Source organism: Gymnoscopelus braueri (genome assembly GCF_963280865.1).
Source record: "Gymnoscopelus braueri genome assembly, chromosome: 4".
In the NCBI taxonomy this organism is placed as follows: Eukaryota; Metazoa; Chordata; class Actinopteri; order Myctophiformes; family Myctophidae; genus Gymnoscopelus; species Gymnoscopelus braueri.
The window spans coordinates 45,549,217-45,571,280 of NC_137605.1; the positions used below are offsets into that span (position 1 = coordinate 45,549,217).

The following is a 22,064-nucleotide window of genomic DNA, read 5'->3' on the forward strand; positions in this document are numbered from 1 at the left end:
TTTTATGGGTCGTGAGTAAATATCCCCCTTTTTTTCATGAATTTAAAACACATTCTGACATGTTTCAAAATAATTTCATAAATAAATGGCAGAAATCTAACAAATTCTATACATTCGAAAACAGATGTTTCAGAAGAAGTGAAAATAGGCGATCTACAAGCTCACAACGATGCGACGCGTTGTGAGCTTGTAGATCTGCTATGTTCACTAGTTTGGGTCATGGGGAGACAAGACATTACATTTCTCTTTTGGGTCTCGAGCTAAAAAGTTTAGGAACCACTGGTGTACACAGTCATAGAGATAAAGGCCAAGATTTCTGATTTACCATTCCTAATCCTGATAGATGATAAATTCATAAAGCTAAACCTGCAGTATCTCTGGTAGAATTATAAGCCCACACAGAGGTGTATTAGTTGAGCTGCGTGGCTGTGTTTCAGCTCAGAGTTTTTTTTTGGCTTTTTCAGCACCCTCTGCCTGACATATTGGCAGACAGACACACGGACAAACAAATGACAATAGGATTTGCACTTGCGCTTCACACGGCTCAACTAAGTAACTCAGTGGTAGATCATGTGGCTTGTCGGTATCAACCAAGCAACGATGGTGTCTATCCCCTTTACAATGAGCTTCCCCCTGGGTGATGCGTTACTGAGGTGGAACGGCACACCTCAAGCCTAGGAATCTTGCAATTCAAAGGCGAGCGGCGAGCGCTCTACCGGCCGCATACTAAAAACTCAGCTAATGAATGCATAAAGCTGCACTTATACTATTACAGCTGCTATTAAGTCCTCCTTTATGTAACCACCTGGACTTGAACAGGGTCTACCACGTGGGAAACCAAACCAATCTACAAGAAGAAAGGCAAAACCTGATATGAGGAAATAGCTCCTTATAGGTACTTATAGGTGCTTATTGAAAACAGGAACCATAATACGGTTCCTTTTTTCAAATGAGTATTATTCATTTAGAATGAAGAGGAATAACACGGTTCCTGTTTTCAAATGAATATTATCCATTTAGAATGAAGAGGATTTTACACTAGCTTTAAGACAAAATCTACTTCGAGGAAGACATTTGAATTCTTCAGCTACAGTACTGTACAATGTCGAAGACGTCTGAAATCCAGAGGAGTGGTTCACTATTGCAACTCTTACTTAACTCACAACCACGCTGCATCATGTGGCACCGTGGCACTGTGCTATATCTTTTCACCATGAAGGGAAAAGGACAAAAGAAACACTAGGGAAGTACTGTAGCTGAGGACGTGTGTGACTTGCTTGTTATTTCCCAAGCTGGCGGGCGTAGGCCCCACAGATCCTGCAGACTCACTTTGCAATGCTCCCTGCGACACCAGACCTGGTCCCAGGTCTCTGGAAGCAGACAGGGCTGACGTAAATACGCTCCCTGCTGGGTAATCACAGCACCTCAGCTTGAGCCCCGGAGGACAGGAGGTGCGATAGTCAATGTCTCCTGCCCGCAAAAATAACAAACCACTGACCAAATTATGTCATTTTCTTTTATTTTTTTCATCTTCCACACTAAAAGTTTATGCACATCATAAACTTTTGGACTTGGAACGCAAACTTTTATCTTTCAAAAGTCCTATTGTGTTTTAGCACAAACGCAAAGAATTAAACAAGCGTCATATTCACATTGACATCTGCAGGCCTGTGAGTAAATGTCAGCTGAAGTGAATTTAGCCAAAAACACTTATGATTGGCATGAAACACTCACCACACCCATTAACACGTTTTAACAATGTGCAGAAATAGAAACAGTATGCGTATTGTGACTCAGAAGCCTTTGCTATCCATCTGGGTATCTTAATACTGCCCTATTAGCAGCGCCCTGGCACAGACAGAGCATGTGTACTCATAGTTACAATAACTCACCAGTGTGCTTTTTAAACTGGTTTTCTTATAGAGTCAGGGTTTCTTTCCCTCTCCATCCCTCCAGACTCACATCACTACTGGCCAATAGTATAGGTTGAGTTGTGATGTATGATTATATATGCAGAATATCATAGAATATTTGTCATAGTTTAGATTTTTTTTTATATGTGTGCAGTTTGTAAGTGAAGCATCAATGATGTGCTGCTGTGCTAACATGAGCTTAAGCAGCCGGAAGTGAGCTGTTATTGGCTTAGCAGCAGCAGCTGATCTGTGTAGTTCGCTGTGATTGGTCTACTTTTGTGGGGACCTAAAGATGGTCTACTTTTGGGGGAACATACATACATATACGTACATACATACATAAGTACATATATAAATACATAAATAAATACAGTGTACGTAAGTACGTACGTATACTGTATTGTACATGTATGTATGTATGTGCATACATACATACATACATACATACATACATACATACATACATACATACATACATACATACATACATACATACATACATACATACATACATACATACATACATACATACATACATACATACATACATGCATGAAGAACACTGTTCTAGATGACTAGCCCCTCCAGTGCCACACCACGAAAACTGGTCTTGATTACAAACAGGACTATATGCTCACTGTCAGCAGACTTGAGACAAAAATCATGACTATGAGTCTTGACTTGGACACCTGTGTTGTGAGACATGACATAGTTCAATCAGAAACACTCTCGTCTTAGTAGATAAAGAACCATTTATTGCCACAAATGGAATACAGTTAAGCTTGGCGTTAAATCTCCGCTCTTGGGAGAATATTCACTGAATTTTGTCGAAGCAGCCTGCTAAGCATATATTCAGAGAATGCTTAAGCAAATCCCCCATAGGGATACAATGTCAACAATAAGCAGCACATATTAGTTAGAATTAGCAGATATACATGATAAACACAAGTATTTGAGCCTATGCAAGACTATAAACAAAGCAGATATACATGATAACCACAAGTATTTGAGCCTAAGCCAGACTCTAAACAAAGCAGATATACATGTTAATCACAAGTATTTGAGCCTATGCCAGACTCTAATCAAAAGGTGGAGGCTGGGGTGGAGGAGGAGCTAGCAAAATGCATTGGTTCAGCAACCAAGAAAGACCTAGAGAATATGAAGCCGTATTTAAAGGATCCTCTTTGCTCATGTGTGAGCTGTGATTGGATAATGAGTGTGTGACGTAATGAATGGGGAATAGAAAGCTGATGTTCACATCAGCTGACTGACCGCTGGTTACAGCTTTGGCGTGCACGACTTCCGTGTCCTGCATGAACTAACGCTATGCTTCATTTGTGATACATTAAACTTGTAAATGCATCACTATCACAGGCCTAGTTTAGCCAACTGCTTTTGCACACAGCTCTGCCTTTGTTTGAGTGTCGAACTCAACCTGAGACTTGGGCTTGAGATGAACTTAAGTCGCAAAAAAACAGGACTTCAGTGACTTGGACATGGTCTTGAATAACTTGAGACTTGACTAGTACCAAAAAACTTCAAACCAGGAAGTGGCGCAGACAAACCTCTAAATGCACGGGGACCTGGGAGACAGGAGGCACAGTGATCAAGTGGGGTCACTGCACTCTCCTGCATTAGCCGAGGCTCGGAGCTTCTGTAACCGCAGGCGTAGCACTGCAGCCTCTTAAGGAGCTCGGGCTGCCTAATCAAAATCAAATCATCTCTTTTTCTCGCTCTTCCACCCGCCGCCACCACCCTCCTCTCCCTCCTCTCTCTCTCTTTCTCTTGGTCCTGAGAGCAACAATTACTTTTAGAGCGTGGAGGAGACCTACGGGGTCCTTTGCTCCCGGAGCAGCAAGCCCACTGCTTTAAAGCAGTCTTTTATAGGATATCAGAGCTGGAGGAAAGTCCAAAGAAAATAGTTTTTTTTCATTATTAGAGCCAGCTGTGGCTTTCTGCACTGATGACTCATCCGTTTTTCTTTTCCCCTATTCTTTTGCATTTTTTTTTCATGGTGTGGTAAGGGGGGGTGGGGTGTATGGGGGTTACTGTATTGGGAGGCCTCAGCCAAATTGACACTGAGCCCATATTCACTGGTGGCTGTTTGTTTGGATTAAAGGAGGGTATCCTAGCCACAATCGTCTCCTTTACTCATGCTCTCTCACGTACTTATTGAGCCACGTGGATCTCCTGCACGTTTCTGATCTCCCTTTTTCTCTCTCTTTTTCCTCTCTGTTTTCCTTCTTTTTTTTTTTTTCTCCAGCGCCGATAATAAAGACAGAACCCAATGATGAGTATGACTCTCTGGGGACCCCTGGGCTGCCTGTGCATTCCAAGCCCTACTTCAGTACTTTTGTGGGGGATGCTGACACCTGCCTAGTTGGGGGCTACCCTTCCTGCCCACCTCGCCACGGCACCATGCCCGCCTCCTCCCCCAGCTCCAGTCCCACGCTGCACGACCTGTCCCCCGTGGCGTACAGCAAGTGCCTGTCCGGCAGCCCCACACACATCCAGGAGACCCCTGGGCGCCCAAACCTGGCCCACCCATCGTCCCCAGACCACATGATCCACTCCCAGGGGAGCCCTCACCATCTCCACAGCCCGGGACCCCACGGCTACCACCCCATCTATGCCGACAGCAGCCCGTCCTCCTCCCCTGTGTCCGACCCTTCCACTCCAGGCGGGGCAGCAGAGAGCCCCTTTGCCCAGGCCTACAGCCCTAGTCAGGCGGCGACCAACTCGTCCCAAACCAGAGGGAGCCCCCCCAGCCTGCTCCCGGAGGACGACAGCCCCCCTGCTCCGGGCATAACCGTCAAACAGGAGCCTCAGGAACTGGACCAGATGTACCTTGATGATGGTGAGTCACTAGAGATAAGGAGTATCTGACCTGTTCACACTGACCATGGTGTGGAATGTTCCACTAGCTAATGACTTGATCAGAATCATGTTGTTTTTCTTTATGAGAAATGGCTCTTTATGAGCTGCCTTGTCTGTGCCAAAACATTCCATTTACGCAGGACACTGCATTTATTTAACACCTTTGGCTTATCTGCAAACCCCCATACATAACCGCACCCTGCTGCACCTCTCGCCGCTTCCTGATGAAATTCTGGCTGCAGATTTACGTCAGATTTGTTTAATTTTAGACCCGGCGAGATTTATTTGCTTTTGCTCGGGCCCCGGCTTATGTTGTCCGAGCGCTCGGCTTAATTTTAAAGCGGCAAATTGCCTTGATGGGGATTTTGAAACAATCTGTCAAAACATCACAGCACCGAGGTCAGTCGGGGTGCAGCAGAACAAAAACAGTGGCACACGCGTACCAAACCAAACTGTTGACACAAGGACTAATGAAGGAAGCAAAACAATGGGTAGGGGTTTCCTGAGCCGAGCCGCATCGCTCTGGGAGGGATGTTGGGAGGCAGAAGGCAGAGGCTGTGTTTTCCTGTGTTCTCCCCACGGGAACCTCCACCGTGCAGCTTGTCGTCATCAGGGGAGACTGGGTTGTAGGGTGGTGGGGGGGGTCACCAGTCCCACCCGAGGGAGTGCAAGGTCGATGCACCCACTCTTTTATCAACTCCAGCGTACCCCCTCACACTGTAATTAGCCCCTGACTCGTCTCAGTCGTACTCCGGGAGGCTCCCACTCGTTGTTATGATCTGTATGTGCGGAACACATCGTTGGGCGTACTGCCAGATGTGATAAAGTCGTCCCCCCGCTCTGCATCCAAACAGGGAGAGAGAGACTGTAGTGAGTCCCCGTTCAACTCGGGAACGTCACGTCTTCCTGTGCACCTTTTGTTTGCTCAACAAACCAGCAGCAATATTGTATTGTATTGTGTGCAAGTGTAGGTGTTTGTTTGTTTGTGTTTGTGTGTGTGTGTGTGTGTGTGTGTGTGTGTGTGAGTGAGTGAGTGAGTGCGTACGTGCGTGCGTGCGTGCATGCATGTGTGCGCACACTTTAAGCTTGGCTCAACAGCTCTGGGACTACATGGGTGATAGGCATGAGGGGACCAGGGGAGTTGAGGGCTGTGGATCTGTAATTGAGTTGAAATGCAGTTGTCAGCGTATCTGTCAGTCCCAATGATTCCCGTTAGTCCTCACCTCATAAACAGACATTCAGACAATAGAGTGAGAGGGAGGGAGTCTGTCTGTTATCAGCTCTATAAAAATGATCCGCAACAACACTCCAATATGGCCTTCTTGCAGGGTTTTGTCAGTTCACACGTACGGGTTGAGAGCTAGCATAAAATTCTTTCGTCTGTTAGGCAGCACTCAACGTTATTGTTTCTTTTGTTTTTTTATCTTTGGGCTAGGGGGGGTTTCTACAGTGAAACAAGAGAAGGGTGGTGTTATATCTTCTGGAAATGTGATTAGCAGCAGCATTGTCATGCATGTATGTGATTCTTTCTCAAAGTTTTCAATAGTTATGGCAGGCAAAAGAGCCTCGGGTTCGGTCTTAATCAGATGAGTCTGAAATTCAAGCTTTATTTTGTGTTTTGTAATAGGGTTGTTAAAGGGTCCTTTTACATCGTAATAAGGTACGGTATCAAATATTCCAAATCTGCACTGTGGTGCTTTGGTAAAACCAAGTAACCTTGTTTAACTTCCCCACCATACTATTCAATGTCACTTTAGCGACGTCCAACGCGCTCCGGCGCAGTGGCCAGATGTATTCAGTTGGTGATTACAGTTGCATTAGGGACGCCTAGGAATGTGTATCGATTGACCCGAGGACACTGAGGCAGCCCTCTGTAAAACCTCAATACGCTGCCATTCCGCCTCCATTTATTGTCTGTGTGAGCATCTGTGGTGGCCTGCTGGACTCCTGGTAAGTGTGTGGTGGTAACAGCATACTCTATAGGCATCTGCTCTTCCCAGGCCCGGGCCCCATCGTGAACCCCCTCAAATGAGCCCTAAGCTAAAATAAATAAGATCGGAAGGCGGCTCGCGGGGCGTTCAGCTCCCCATCCACGTGCATTACCGCCGTGCTGTTAGCGAAGCCGAGCGGTCCATTAGAGAGGGGAGGCGGGGGAGGGGATGACCTCACCCCGGCAAGCAGTGATTTAACGCCAGCCGGGTAGCACAGTGATCCTCCCCTGGAACCCGCGGCCGGTGATTTGAGTCTGCAGGAGCACACTTGAGCTTCCCCCAGAGTGGAGAGCCTCCCACGCTCCAACCCCGAGGACTCCGTGGCTCTCAGCAGCCAGAGGAAATGTCTCTCACTGGCCCCGGACTCTCACACGGCAGCCCTATAGCGTTAAACGCAGCCCCCGAGAAATCACTCAAACTATCAACGGTGAGCTACTGTACCACGAGGACCTCCGTCAGTACGGAGGGAGTCAGAGGCATATAAGCCCTTAACCCCCCACACACACGCACGCGCAAGTCATAATCCACTAAACTCCACCGGTCCCTCTGCTGTGATAGTAAACCAAGGATAACTACAGTGCGAGACAGACATGAGCCCACGTCTGTAAGGTCTGCCCTCAGGCAATCTGGGAATCATCCAGGAGCTAAATTAGCACTCAGATTGATGAATGATCAGCTGGCCACAGTGGGGTCTGCAGCGAGATGTAATCAGGCTCTGTGGTACACCGAGCGTCCTCACGCAGACAGCTGCTGGCTCGCTCCCGGGTCCATCTCACAGCAGGAGAATGCAGGAAACAAACATGGAACCAAGGGCACGGATCAGTGGAGTTCGGGGAAGGGAAGGCAAGATGTATGTTCATCAGTGGTGAACAAAGTACTCAACAACAGCACTTGAGTCCTGGGCAAATATTCCTCAACTCTGAAAAAAGTGAGAAGTTGCTCTGTCAAATTTGTGCTTGAGTTAAAGTACTGGAGTACTTGCTTTAGAAAAATACTTAAGTATTCAAAAGCACAAATTACAAAGTACATTTTATTATCAATGCATTGCTGTATTGAAATGTAGACATTTTCCAAAAAAAAATCAAAGCTATTCCAGAAATAAAATAAATAAAATATAGATCAGTGAAAATAGCAGATCTACAAGCTCACAACACCTCCCACCGCGATGCATTGTGATGTTGTATTTCTGTATTTAAAAGTACAATGTTTGTTTTTGAAATGTTGTGGAGTGAAGTGTGAAGTGTACTAAAATACAAATACTCAAGTAAGTACAGATGCTATAATAATTTACTTTAGTACTGTACTCAAATAAATACATTTCGTTACTGTTCAACACTGACGTTTATGTGGATAAACTCCTAGCGCTGCATTCGACTTGGCTTAATTGTCATGTGCAGTGAAGCTCTCATTAAACAGAAGTCTCTCCTGCTAAGACCTTTCAATCTTTAGTACTCTTCCACTCACTTTAAACCCATCGTGATTTACTCTACATATGGCTTTGAGCACAATGCCATGCAAATGACATAAATAAATAAAAAACTCAATAAAAAAACAATAGAGTTAGGCGTTTAGGCATGCCTTGTTAGGGTTACTAATTAACTCATAAAAAGAATGACGTCACACTCGCTCACGCATCCTAAGGAGTTTCAGTTGCGATGACATCATACCCCCCTCTTGTCTGTCACACATATGGACATGCATGTGTTCATGCGTGCGGATCCAGAGGCGCATATGCACATGTACACGCGCTGTTGATCTTGGCCTTGTTCACATAGCAGATTCAGAAGACTCTGGCACACATTGCGCTCCACAAACCCTCCACTTGAGCCACTATTCTGGGTGTTTATGAAGGTCTTTCTGTGTGTGTGTGTGCGTGTGCGCGTGCGTGTGCGTGTGCGTGTGCGTGCGTGCGTGTGTGGCTAGGCGTTTGTTCCTGTGGGGCTGCTGCCGTGTGTCCTCTCTCATTAAGCCCTAGTGTGATGGGTGATATCATGAAGGCCAGCTGAATTCTACGCACAGAGAGGGAACTAAGGCTAATCAGCCGGACAGATTTCTACCAGCTGGCTCTCCGAAAACAGAGGGGTCCTTATTCACCCAAAAAAATAAGAAAAACACGAGCGCCCCCAAACAAGGTCTGCTGATTTCTGACGTTTGACATATGTATTCTGATTGCCTCACATTTACATGGGGGGTGGGTGAGCTTTCTTTGAGGCTGTTTTTGTCCCAAATTAACTCACGTTTTTCTACGTTCAGAAATGATACACAACGTGTTTTCTTGTGACAAAACTCAAAACAGACTCGAGGCATGCATGGGGCTTTTTTCATCAGGCCTCCATCCTTTTCCCCCGCCTCCAGTGCTGCTCGCTGCTCTGTCTCCATCTTTCAGAGTTCCTTCCTTTTCCACAACAAGACGGGCATTCTGCTGTAGCATTTCTGAGGGGTCTCCGTCCGCTACCGTTCCCCCCCTCGCAGGCAACTCCAGGCTTTTCTCATGGAAACTTTTACACATCCTGGCAAGATGCCCAGACCCCAGGACTCCGCAAAACCCCTAATGATGATTGAGAGCGCGTCCGCACCGCTCTGAAAACATGCTGAGTCGCTAACATTGGAGTGTGCCGCGAGGCTTGCTATCGGGTGGGGGCATAAAGGAGAGAGAGAGAGGGGGGGGGGGGGGGGTGTTCATTAAAGCCGCGGTTGAAGTGTCTAATGGGACTCACTAAAGTAGAGCTGCTTCTGTGTGTGTGTGAGTGTGTGTGTGTGTGTGTGTGTGTGTGTGTGTGTGTGTGTGTGTGTGTGTGTGTGTGTGTGTGTGTGTGTGTGTGTGTGTGTGTGTGTGTGTGTGTGTGTGTGTGTGTGTGTGTGTGTGCACATCTTTATTATGCACGTGCTTATGTGTCCGTTTGACGTGAGTGAGTGTGAGATATGGAGGTCCTGTATAGAACCTCTGATGGGCCCTTCGTTTGGAGCCCGGGCTTTCACAACACTCACCCTTGACCCTCTGGGCTGGTGGGAGCAGAAGCCTCCTGCTAATAGTGGACGTAGAGTGGGGATGTCTTTTTTGTTTAAGTGCAGTTTCAAGAACCCAGTCTCCTCAAAGCCCTCATTGATATTGACAGGTATAACAGAAAAGGGTGGCGGCTTTTCTATTATTTACGACACGAAAAAGCGGATGTGGATTATTTCTTTTTCCTTTTTTAACTGTTGTTATTATTGCTGCGTTTTCATATTAGGAATCTTGTTTTCCTGGCAGTCCTTGAATTGGTGTCGTATAAAGAACTTGTGGGGAAGTTTTATAGTCATTGGAAAAATTAATATGTGGCCATCGAGCTGGCCTTGGAGAGTCATTGACGGGCTACGGTTGGATAACTGCAGGATGGGGATCCCCAAAAGAAACACCAGTATATTGAACTGAACATTCTTCCTTTGGGATCAAAAACCATCGCCGCTAAGCTGTAATTTAAGGAGCTGTGTCTCTGAGTGCTTATTGCCCTGAAAATACCACACAGCACTTGTGTGAATAGATCAGTTGAATTTATTAACTGCAGCACTACTACATCTACGGAGCAATGATACTGAAATTACTTATATGTCAGTTTTATTATGAAATCAGTCACAAGAGTGTTACAGTTATTGCAATTTTCCGTAATATCATGACGGTAGGTAATATCAATAAAATAGACAACACTGGTATTATTTTTTCTTTTGGCATTTTTATGCTTTATTCAGAGAGTGAAGAGAGAGACCAGAAATGCAGACAGAGAGTAAGGGAAAGACCAGTGGTGGTGAAAGTACTCAAATTTTTTACTTAAGTAAAAGTATCAATACTGCAATGTAGAGGTACTCTGTTACAAGTAAAAGTCCGGAATTCAAAATGTACTTGAGTAAAAATACAAAAGTATTGGTGTCAAAATGTACTTAAGTACCAAAAGTGCCAAAAGTATTAAAATGTTTGAAAATAGCCTAGGTATAAAATAAGGCTAAAGTGGCTAATGTATGTTTTATAATGTAATAATTTATATCTGCAAAGTAACTTGTACCTTAAGTTTTCAAATAATTGTAGTGTAGTAAAAGTACAATATTTGTCTCTGAGATGTACAGTAGTGGAGTAGAAGTAAAAGTATCGAAAATTGGAAATCCTACCCATTTGGCTATCCTGTCCCCTCACAACACTGATATTCTGTATCAAGCAACGTTGTTTGTTCATACTTGATATTGGTCAGTGGAATACCAAGTCATTTGTGTTGGAAACTGAAAGGCACGACATTTTAGAAATACGTGAGAGCTACTATATGGAATTAATGGAAGCCAAGCGAAGGCCACAGTGTCTCTGGTAGAGGAGCACCGTCGCAGTCGAGCTGCAGTTCTCTGGATTACCTTACTCCCCTCTGTTTCCTGTCACATGGCTTTTATCTCTGTCCTCTTGGCCAGACTTGAGAGCCCATAGATCGCTGTTTGCGATCAGCCTTTTTCAACACATATTATGAAACCTATTCAATTATAGTCTGTATTGTCCAAGATTGCTTGCAGTTTAGCAAATAATTGGATGTAAGTGGATACATATGACAATGGCAATGGGGTCACAGTGTTGGGGCTTTGATTTTTTTTCTTCCCTCACAAAACCACGCGGGAAATATTATTGGTTTTGATAAGTCCAACAAGATGAATCTGTAAGAATTGAATCCATTCATTGCCACAGTATGCTGGTTTGCACGCATGTGTGTGTACAGTACGTGTGTGTGTGTGTGTGTGTGTGTGTGTGTGTGTGTGTGTGTGTGTGTGTGTGTGTGTGTGCGTGTGTGCGTGAGTGTGCATGTGTACCCCAAGGCCTGGCAGCTGAATCAGGGGATCTGGTCTGCTTTCAGCCACTCCGTCATAATATCCACAGTCACTGAGAAAGAATGCGTCTGCCGCGTAACTGCAGCTTATATTATCTAAACAAATTGGGTTTCTTTTGTGTCTGCACTCTCATCCACACACATTTAGATGAGAGACTAAGATTTGATTTAGAATGGGGTTTTACGTGTTTTGAAAGAATGCTCAAATGTCATAAATGCATTAAGCAGATTTGCTACTGTGTCAGATTTTCTTTTTCTGATGATTTCAAGCTGTGCGCTATAGTGTAGTAAGTAGGTAGGTACTGTACAATGCTGGTACAAGTCTTTCAACTGGGCTTTCAACTGGTGTGTGTGTGCGTGTGTGCGTGTGTGTGTGTGTGTGTGTGTGTGTGTGTGTGTGTGTGTGTGTGTGTGTGTGCGTGTGCGTGTTTGCGCGTGCGGTGTGTGCGAGTGTGCTTGAGTCGTTCCACATGCTTATATAATCTGTCTTCCTGGTCCATCATATAGTATGACGTGTGCTTGTGCAAATTCTACTGACACAGCCGTTTAGAGGCTCGGTTTCTGTGGCTCACATTCTGAAATCTGGGAGAACACGCGCTGGAAAGCCACCGAGCCATGCGGATCACAGCGGGTCAAGCCCCGGTCTGGGCCTGTGGCTTGGCACGGGTCGCCCTGCATATCTGCGATGGCAGAGGTGCTCCACCACCTCTGCTCCGAGCGCTCTCTGACTCTGAGTCCCCACAGAATCCTGCTATGAGCGTGGCGAATGCGGTCGGCTGGTCATTGTTGACGACTCGACTCGGTTTGATTGAGTCACACCCCCGCCAACATGGCCTTGAGGTTATCTGTGCTCTGGCAAAGCTATCATATGTAAGCTATGATTTCAGCCTTTTTCCCATCCAAGCTCTTGACTTATTGGCTTGTGATTTGTGAATCATAAATCTTTCGTGACTTTATTTCCTGCTGGCATCAGCGGAACGCGCAAGGAATACACATACTTGTCTGCACACATGTACCCCTGCAACCACACACCAAGTAAGCGTGCTCTTGCACACACACACACACACACACACACACATAAAGCACATCCATACACAAATGTGCACACTGCAACATCCTATCATATATCCCACTTACGATGTGGCATGCGCAGTTAGTTAGACGTTTGCGCTCCGTCCTCGCGGTAGCTGCAGTGCTTCAGGTTGGTGTTTAGGGGATGTAAATACCTGTGGCATCTGTAAACAGGAGCAGGTCTCCAGCCCAGACCGTTTAATAACAGCTCCCCATCTGAAATGTGTTAGTTCAGTGAAATAGTATCCTGTAGCGACGGATGTCAACAGCGAAGTCTGCTCCAGTCAGGAGAGGCTGCAGGGGAAGCCGTGGGGTTTGCTGCTCTTGGCAGACAGCGGCGTCTCCTCTGTGCGCTGCTCGCTCCAAGGAGGAGAGAGATGGAAAGTGGGGATGAGAGCGAGAGAGAGAGAGAGAGAGACTGATAGAGGCGGCAAGAAAGAGGTTGGATAGTGAAATAGAGATATAAGATAGATTTCCAAAAAGCGAGAGTCCCAGTAACGTCTGTCACAAAACCATAAACCAAATCCACATTGTCCTCAGTGTTTCAGTGCTACACGCTCCGCACAGATGTTAAATAAAGAATGTCTGGCTTGAAAAAAAGAAATACTTTTCCGGATTCAGATTCATACAGTAGTCATGCCATTTTTAATCAATCTCTCTCATTTATCTGCTAATCATGTGTATTAAATATTTTCGGAACCTGGGATTGATTTGTTCTTCATGTTAATGTCGTTGTTATGGGCCTAACTAGAGCCAGTGATAAGGATTTAGGATAACAAGACAGATTAGTCAAGTCGAATTTATTTATCTAGCACGTTTCATATGACAGCCGTAGATGTGATAGAAATAGATAGATTAGAATAGAACGAATTAGGAAGCTGTTTTAGGGTCAGGGGATTCTCCTTAGACCCAGAAATATTCAACAAGCATGAGAAGCGGGTCAGCCTTCAAAAATTAAGGAAAGGCAGACGCAGACAGTCAAACAGACAGACTTAAGAGAAGGAGAGGAAAATGTGAGGCAGAATAAAGTAGCATGCACTCATTGATTTTGTACTTTTTTTCCCTTGGCAGTGTCTCCTGGTGCCCCTGTTCTATTACGCACAGACACTACTGTAGAATACGTGCCTCTCTCTGAGCTGAAGCTGTTAGAGCCCCGAACGCAAAAAAGTCAAAGAAAGAACAACGTTAACCCATTAAGACCGGGAACGCATCTGTGTCATTTTAGATTTATTTGGCTATTCAAAAATAGCAGATATACACAAGCACATAGCGCGTCACCGAGTGCCGCGGTACGAGCTTGTAGATCTGCTATTTTTGAAAAATCGTGAAAATATGTGCAAATATTTGAATATATATATTCTTTAATTTGTTTGACTCAAATCTTTTTTTTGGGGTCCTTGACATGAAAAACGTTTGAGAATCACTGATATTATATACTGTACTGTAGCAACATAAGTTTTTTTTTTAAACTGTCAGGATTTAGAAGACATTTGTAGAATCCCCAGAAGCAAAGATTTGAGTTAAAATGTTTGCTTTAAAAAATATATAGCCTATTCAAAGATTTGCACAAATTTGCACACTTTTTCAAAAATAGCAGATCTACAATATCTGCTATTTTTTAATAGCCAAAGAAATCTAAAATGACACAGATGCGTCCCCGCGGTCTTAATGGGTTAAAGATTGTATTTTTGTTTTTCTCCTTTTCTCATGATGACCTGCTGCGTGGAGAGACCCACCGAGCGGTGGGTAACAGGGTTGATTTTTTGGGAGTGAATGATCGTAACCACTGAACTGTAAGTGTCCCGTCGCTGACACATGAACCAAGTGTAGCAATAAATCTCAATGAGTACTCACTCTCCAGATTGTACACTTAAAAACTCTCAACTCTCAAAACACCACTAGCAAATAGGGAAATCCTTTCACCCTTAGACTCTCAGTAAGCCTTTTGTCATAATGCTGGACAGCAAGTCATAAAACTGTTATTATTAAAAGCTATAATGACACTGCACAGTCCCCAAACATTCAGCTTTCAGACATTTCTGGGCGTCTTTCCGTCGAGTAAATCGCGGATGCCAAATCTGCTCAACACGCCACATTATTGGAGGCGTCATTATGTGTTTTAATTTGATGAGGGAGATTTACTACATTTTAGATTAAAAAAAAACACTGGATCGTGTTTCCTGCTAAGGTATTCGAGTGGCGAAGCCCCAGCACGTATTCAATCTTGAAAAGTGATGAAAAGGCCGTGGTCATAACCAGGAGCCAACTGCCAGCTACGATACCATGATTTACAGGTGATCTTTCTATCTGTCTGTAGAAGCATAATCCTGTCCTCCCCATAGATTTGAAGACGGTCTGATATTCTGGATGCACCAGGCACATCAGAATATCCAGATGGATGAACGTTAGTTTGCGTGCATAAATCAAACAGAGACTGGTGTGTAGAGGAGAGAAGAGAGAAGTGGGAGGTTTGCCAAACTGGCCTCCCTTTCTACGGTCCATGATGTGACCTCAGGAGACCTCCTCCTTTGAGTCCGTCTAGCCCTGCAGGTGGTGATAATTTAAAGCCACCGGGCAGCTCTGGGGTCAGCGGAATGAGCGTTAATCAGATCGCACTCAGCTTTCGGTGCGAAGCACCTAGCCGCTCTCAGATCTGTCCGATTCCGCACAGCGTGGGGCTGTGAAAATGTGGCTACCTTCAGAGTACTATTCGACGCGTATGCTGTGATTTAGGACCCAGCGTGCCAGACCGTCCTGACGATAGTGATGCCGTGTAGAATATACAGTAACACTCCCACGGCTGTGTTTCATATAGGTGCTAAAGGTGAAAAAACAGTCCGTGAAAAGAGGAGTTTTCTCCACACGGATCAATCGGAATAGTATAGTTTATTGTACTGTAAGCTTTTTGGCTGTCAGACCGTCACCAGAGCACACTGTCCAAACTGGTGAAGGAAGCCTGTGAGAGATTAACCTCATTGGCACGTGGTGAAATCTGTGTGTTTCAGTTACTGCCGGTCCTGCTACTCTGTCATGCTTCAAGCTGAGAAAGATGGCAAAGGGTCCAGGCAGTAGTGCACGTATACCATGAAATTCAGACAGTCTGAACCGAGGCTATGACTTGCAGACTCATACAGAGTCGACACACACACACACACACGCACACGCACACACACACACACACACACACACACACACACACACACACACACACACACACACACACCCACACCCACACACACACACACACACACACACACACACACACACACACACACACACACACACACACAGAGACAGACAGACAGACAGACAGACAGACAGACACGCGCACACACTTATAATAGCAAGGTACCTCACTGTGTCCTCGGTGTGTGATGGATAGGAACCAATAAAACTTGCACTGAGGTAAGCCTTTTTGGACACAGGCAACACAGTTTCTATATATGTATATAAAAACTGGGATTCTGAAATCCCACATTACGACTGACAGGCAACAGGTGATTTAAAGAGGCAGAATACAAATGCTGATGTCATAAATCCCATTATATGCAGGTGCACAGCCAAATTCTCACTCAGACAGCCATAATCTACTGAAGTATGATTGTTTCAATATGTTCAACTTTTTCTTTTTTCATTTTTTCTGTCTGCCATATTCGAAAACCGGCAAAAGTCGCTATCCGCCGGCGCGGATTTCGGTCGGAGCATACGTTTCTAATTCCAAATCAATCAAAGCCATGGTTTATCAGATGGCAGCGTTATTTTACCATGAACCCGCTGGTAATGAGGCATACGCGCAGTTTTAATCTGTCTCCTTTCATATCTCAATCAGTTGGACGTGTGTGCATTGCAGTCAGTTTGAGGTATTTTTGAGGCACTGCTGTTTGCTTTGACTTGGCTACGCTTCATTAGTTGTGTGAAATAGGAGTCTTGATTTCGCACCAACTCGAATCATCTATATACCATCTGTGAGTGAAAATTTCCAACCTCAACGTGTTTGTTTTTTGCCATACGCTGTGATCGCTCAGTTCTCTGCGGTGGAACCCACCGACTCAGATTAGGGAATACAATACAACAATCAGCCGAGACTATTTTACTGCACAGCCAAATCTGGAGTGTTCATTTAACTCGATGGGCTGGTGAGGAACCATGTTTATGCTGCAGGAGTTAGGTCAACACTCTGGATTGGCTGTTATAGGATGGGGAAAAAGTCAGGTGACATTCATGACTAAACCTTGCACATGATAAGCACAGCTGCAACCACACAACGCTTTTCTAGCAAACGCTCAGTCTGAGAGAGTTAACCACTTAAAGGGATAGTTCACCCCAAAAAATACTTTTTTTCCTATTGATTAGTCACCCCATGGAGACTTTATTATTTTGTCGCATTCCTAAGCCAATAATTTGATGACCAGTGGACCGGTAGGCAGCCGTTCCGGTAGGAGACACAAAGGAGCTCTTTGTGTCTCCTACCGGAACCGCTGCCGGTCATCAAATTATTGGCTTAGGAAGTCTCCATGGGGTGACTAATCGATAGAGAAAAAAGTCATTTTGGGGGTGAACTATCCCTTTAAGCCCTATTTCAAAAATGGAGCGAATAGCCGATCTACAAGAAGATTTATTTGTATTTATTTTTTACATTTCGAACTATAATGCTCATGCCCAAAATAGGGACGCCATGGTTAAAGTGGTTAACAGTGAACGGTGACTTCATTTCTGTGAAATCAGTGCTGAGGGCACCAGAGAGCGACCCTAGCCATGTAAACACCTCCCCCTCATCCTCCCCAGAGAGCAGCCTGGAGCAGAACACACCCGGCATCCCCCTGGGCCTGGGAGGAAGTGAGAGGAGGTGGAGGAGAGGGAGGAGGTGGCTGTGTCACAAAGAGAAAAGAGACGAGATAGGGGGAGCAAGGGCTACACGCCACACACAACATCAAACAGAAAAGGCTACTATAGTGTGCCGCCAGGCCAAAATAAGCACAGCAGCGGCGGGGTTTTCGGGAAAAGCTGTTGCCTTTAGATTTGCTGTCTAATTTAGAGGATAGGTTTTTTTCTCTCACCCCCCTCTAAAACTAGGATCAGACAAGAGACTCTACCAGGCTTTAGGCCTTGCCTACTTTGGCTCTGGCTAAGTGTTTTTGGTCTGAGCTGAGTAGACAATTGACGTCTCTGGGGCCGTCTCGTTTAGCCTGGCAAACGGTAGGATTCATCAGGCTATGGAGAGCAATAAAGCAAGTCCTCCGAAAACGGGGAGTCACATCAGAGGCTCACGCTAGGAGCAGGCACAGGTGGATATTGGAGCACAGCTCCCACTTTATCCCAATGCCTTCACTGCTCCGTAGGGGCATGCTGGAAATATGTCATTGTCGTTTGTCAAGGCCGCTTCCGAGCTCGTGCTTCCAACGGACAAAATGGCTGCGACGAATGAGGGGAACGCCAGCGTTCAAAGAGTGCTCACGGGAACGTCGCAACTTCATTTGACCTTTCCCAATCTCCTGCTCCACCTTCCGTTTTCTTTTTCACCTCCTACGTACATCGGTTTGACTGATATGACTCGGTATCGACAGCTGCATGATAGCTTATTTTAACCACTTTCAACCTGGTGTGCCTATTGTCATAAAGTAAAAAAATACAAAAAAAAAATGTTGTAAGCTTGTAGCTTTATGTTTGAATAGGTCTTCATTTCAATGGACAAGAAAGGCTACGGAAAATGTGTACGTGGAAGTATAGAAAGCACTGTAGACACTTTTTGCTGTAGTTCGTTACCCGATTTTTCTCCTCGTGAGATGAGAAAGGGCTGGGAATGAGGTTAGGGCTTAAGTGGTTAAATAAAATAAAATAACTTCTACTCCTATTCCTCCCACTATGTTCTCTCCTTTCCTGTCGTCTTTTATCTCCAAGACTCGATACTGTTTGGTATCGTCATTGTTCACTTTGGCAGTGCAAGGAGCTGATAGGTCGCATCCCTAAAGCACATGTTAATGCTGCGCCACAGCTTCTGCAGGAGACTTGTTAAAAAAAACTCCAAGCGCTCGCTTGCTGGCCCGCGCCGTACACTCGGCTGCCATTTTTAAAAAACAAAAGCCCAATAGTCTTCGGCCCCTATCTCTGTCATTGTTTCTCCGCATTCCCCACCGTCATTGGTGGAGGCTTGAGTGCTTCCACATGGGGAAGCCCTGGGCTTCACACATCAGCCAGAGAGGAGCATGGGAGATGAAATATGATGTCTGTACATATCATCACATCATTAGGCCCAAAGGGAACCCTGGGATGGATTAGACGCTGTCTACCTGCAAGGCTAAGATGAATTTATGAAGCACTTTATCATGATGATGCATTATAGTGGAACACTTTGTCTCTGACCATGTGTGTTTATCTCTGGGAATAATGATTACATACATGCCGCTGTGTCTCTGTCTGTATCTGCCTGATGTCCCCAAATATTCGGTATCGGTCTGTCTTGCGCTCCCTCACTCTCTCTTGCTCTTTCTCACTCTCGCTCTCGTACGGGTGTTCTCTCTCTCTCTCTCTCTCTCTCTCTCTCTCTCTCTCTCTCTCTCTCTCTCTCTCTCTCTCTCTCTCTCTCTCTCTCTCTCTCTCTTTCATACGTGTGTGTTCTGACCCCTTGAACCGTCTCTATTCCAAAGGACAAAGTTGATCATTAGCAGGAGAAGAAGATGAGTGACGTTTGTTTTGAGCCTCTCCCTCGTCCCCAGGCTTGCGTGGGAGGCAGCAAATTGTCCATTAAGTGTTTCTGCTGAGACCAAGAGAAGATTTGATATAGTGGGGAAACAAAAGTAATATGTAGCAGGAAATTCAATTGTCTCTGTCCACCAGCTTCAAACTTTACGCTTGGCTTCGGCACTGGATCATTTTCACATGCGTGTCGGGTTCAAGCGAGGTTTAGCATTCAAAGTGAATTTGCGTGTTTACAGTACAGTATGTGCATGTGTGGAACCATATTTATGTCTGTATTTATGTCTGTGTGTGGCTGTTTGTGGCTGTGTGTGGGACCATCTCTTATGTGTGCAATTCCAGGATTTGTAATAAAAAAAGAAAAATGAGGGCGGGGGGGGGGGCATTTTCTTAACCATTTAGTAGCCAGACAGAGCCGATCTACAAGCTCACAACATGTCACAATGCCATGTGAGCTTGTAGATAAGACATAGAACGTTTTTTTATTTATTTTTTAATAATTAGGAGCAGTTTTTTCATAGATGAACTCATACTACTACTACTACTCCATCCCCCTGGCAGCACTGTTTTAGCTTATAGATCTGCTACAGTATTTTCCATATCTATTTAAACATTTATCTATATATTTTAATGCGATTTGTTTTTAAACCAAAAAAAAAGGGAGAATTTGCCCAAAATGCCAGGGTTAATTGGGGACACCGTACTGTACATGTTTTATTTAATCGTTAAACTGAATTATTATCAAAATGCATGTACTGTATCTAATTGAGTCTGACCAGAAGCAGGGATAAAGCATATCCCCACCAGTGATAAATATGATTGACCAGAGGGGAGGGGGGATATCAAAAGCAGAGGATGGACGGATCCCCCCCTCAGCAAATCCAACCCTGTCCGAGTCCCTGCACTGTTTCTATGCTCAGTGTTTATCTGTGTTTATATGAATGACTCATATTGACTTCCTCATATGCTATTGAGCGTTAGAGCACTACAATGGAAGGAAATTGCCACCTCTTTCTCACAATCCTGATGTGGCACTAGAGGAGCTGGACGTGTAAGCATAGGAAACATCACCCTGGGCCACATCGCCCCGAGGTCCCTGACCCTCACGCCACTCCAGTTTATTCACGCGGTGAAAGTGACAGTGGCTCAGGAAGACGCTGTCCTCTCCCTCGGATATCAACCGGCATCTAGCGAGAAACAGAAGGCTCAGACAGGAAGCCTCAGTTACAACCTGGAGTTCAGAGGTGGTGTTTGGATAGTCAAACCCCGAATGGGGGGAAAGTCGAGGGAAGGTGAAAGTCAGCCTCTGCCAGGTCATTGCCAGTCAGCCGTGATTGGACGAGGTAGATCGGGTTACGGCGGCAGGAACCTCCAAGCGGCTACTTAAGGCCCCTGGGCTCCACGTCTCTCTCCCCAGACCGCAGGGCATCCATCCTCTCTGTTGGCTGAGGCAGCCTTTGCTGTTACCGAATCCCTTCGTCCGACGCTCCCCGCTAACTAGGCTAACTAAATCCCCAGCGCAGGTCAGGTTCAGGCTGAACGTGCATGCCCAGAGTGGCTAAATGAAGTCATAATAACCCCCCCCTTACCCCCCGCTTGGATAACCGAATAACAAGGGAGACAATTGCAGCGCGGTAACTCCGATGGACTCTTCCACGGTCTCCTGTTCGTCTTTATCAGGATCAGGCAATCGCTTTAACCCTTTTCCATCTTCTTCACGGCAAATGGCCGTACTTGCTGCACGATGGCTAGAAATGTGCTGCTGTTGCAGTTGCTACCTCAGCCTGCTTTGTAAGCGATGGGTTGTAATTCCTTTTTATGGGTTGTCGATGATGTGTTTCATGCGAAAGTTTATATTACTGCTCAGGAGCAGCATGCATGCACCACCTCTCAAAGCAGCAACACATGCGAGAAGCTCCCCTTACACCTGATTTATAATTGGGTGTGCATCGTGTTGTTGCGCCGAAAATAGCCAGCCTGCAAGCTCACAATGCGATGCGCCGCAACCCATTATGAGCTTGTAGATCGGCTATTTTCCGTGAGCGATACCGCCGTGCCACTAAGTATAAATCAGGCGTTTACCCCCTCCTTGCTGGAGGGCTGAGCAAGTCGTTTTTCATCACTGTTTATGCAGACAGATTACCTTGGAGAGCTTAACGCTCGTTCTGCCAATGGGAGCCACACCCAACGGAGACTGGGCTTTCCTTATGAGCAGTCTGCCCTTCCAAGGAATACTGAGAGGCCGCCTCGACAAAAGAGCCAGAGTGTCCATTGAGCTGTTTAGCATGGTTGGCATAGTATTAAAGCACACTTAGGCTGTTGTGTCACTCTCACACCTGCCTGAAATAGAATTCCCTGCAGCCCAGCCCTGTGTATAAGCCCTGACAGGTCCCGGCTGTGGCTTGGTGATCACGCTGGCACCTTGGCTAATAGAGGATGTCACATTGGGCCAGGCTTGCAGGGCATGGCTTCTCAGTAGTGGAATATATTCACTTCAATTTTCCTCTGTTTTTGTTTATTCGTTAGATGGCCTCCTCCCAGTTACCGCTTTCCATTAATGAGGGTGATTAAAAAAAAGCTAGTTTCCAATCCACATCCTGTTGAGAGGCCTGTTGGAGTTGTTTTATTGAAAAATAATTATCCATTGACATACATTTATGTTATGCAATATTACGGCCACACAT

The 22,064-nt window shown here is 45.4% G+C and overlaps 1 protein-coding gene across 4 annotated transcripts in view; it reads left to right on the plus strand.

Moving 5' to 3' along the window:
- LOC308084625 (nuclear factor of activated T-cells, cytoplasmic 1-like) overlaps nucleotides 1–22,064 on the plus strand; it is a 79,025-nt gene that overhangs the window by 51,309 nt on the left and 5,652 nt on the right. For 3 of the 4 annotated variants that reach the window (XM_080427378.1, XM_080427380.1, XM_080427379.1), the window contains one exon: nucleotides 4,177–4,770. The exons of the other annotated variant lie outside the window; for it this stretch is intronic. In XM_080427378.1, coding sequence (XP_080283504.1) covers nucleotides 4,177–4,770 — 594 coding nt within the window. The remainder of the gene's footprint in view (nucleotides 1–4,176; nucleotides 4,771–22,064) is intronic. 4 annotated transcript variants of the gene reach the window in all.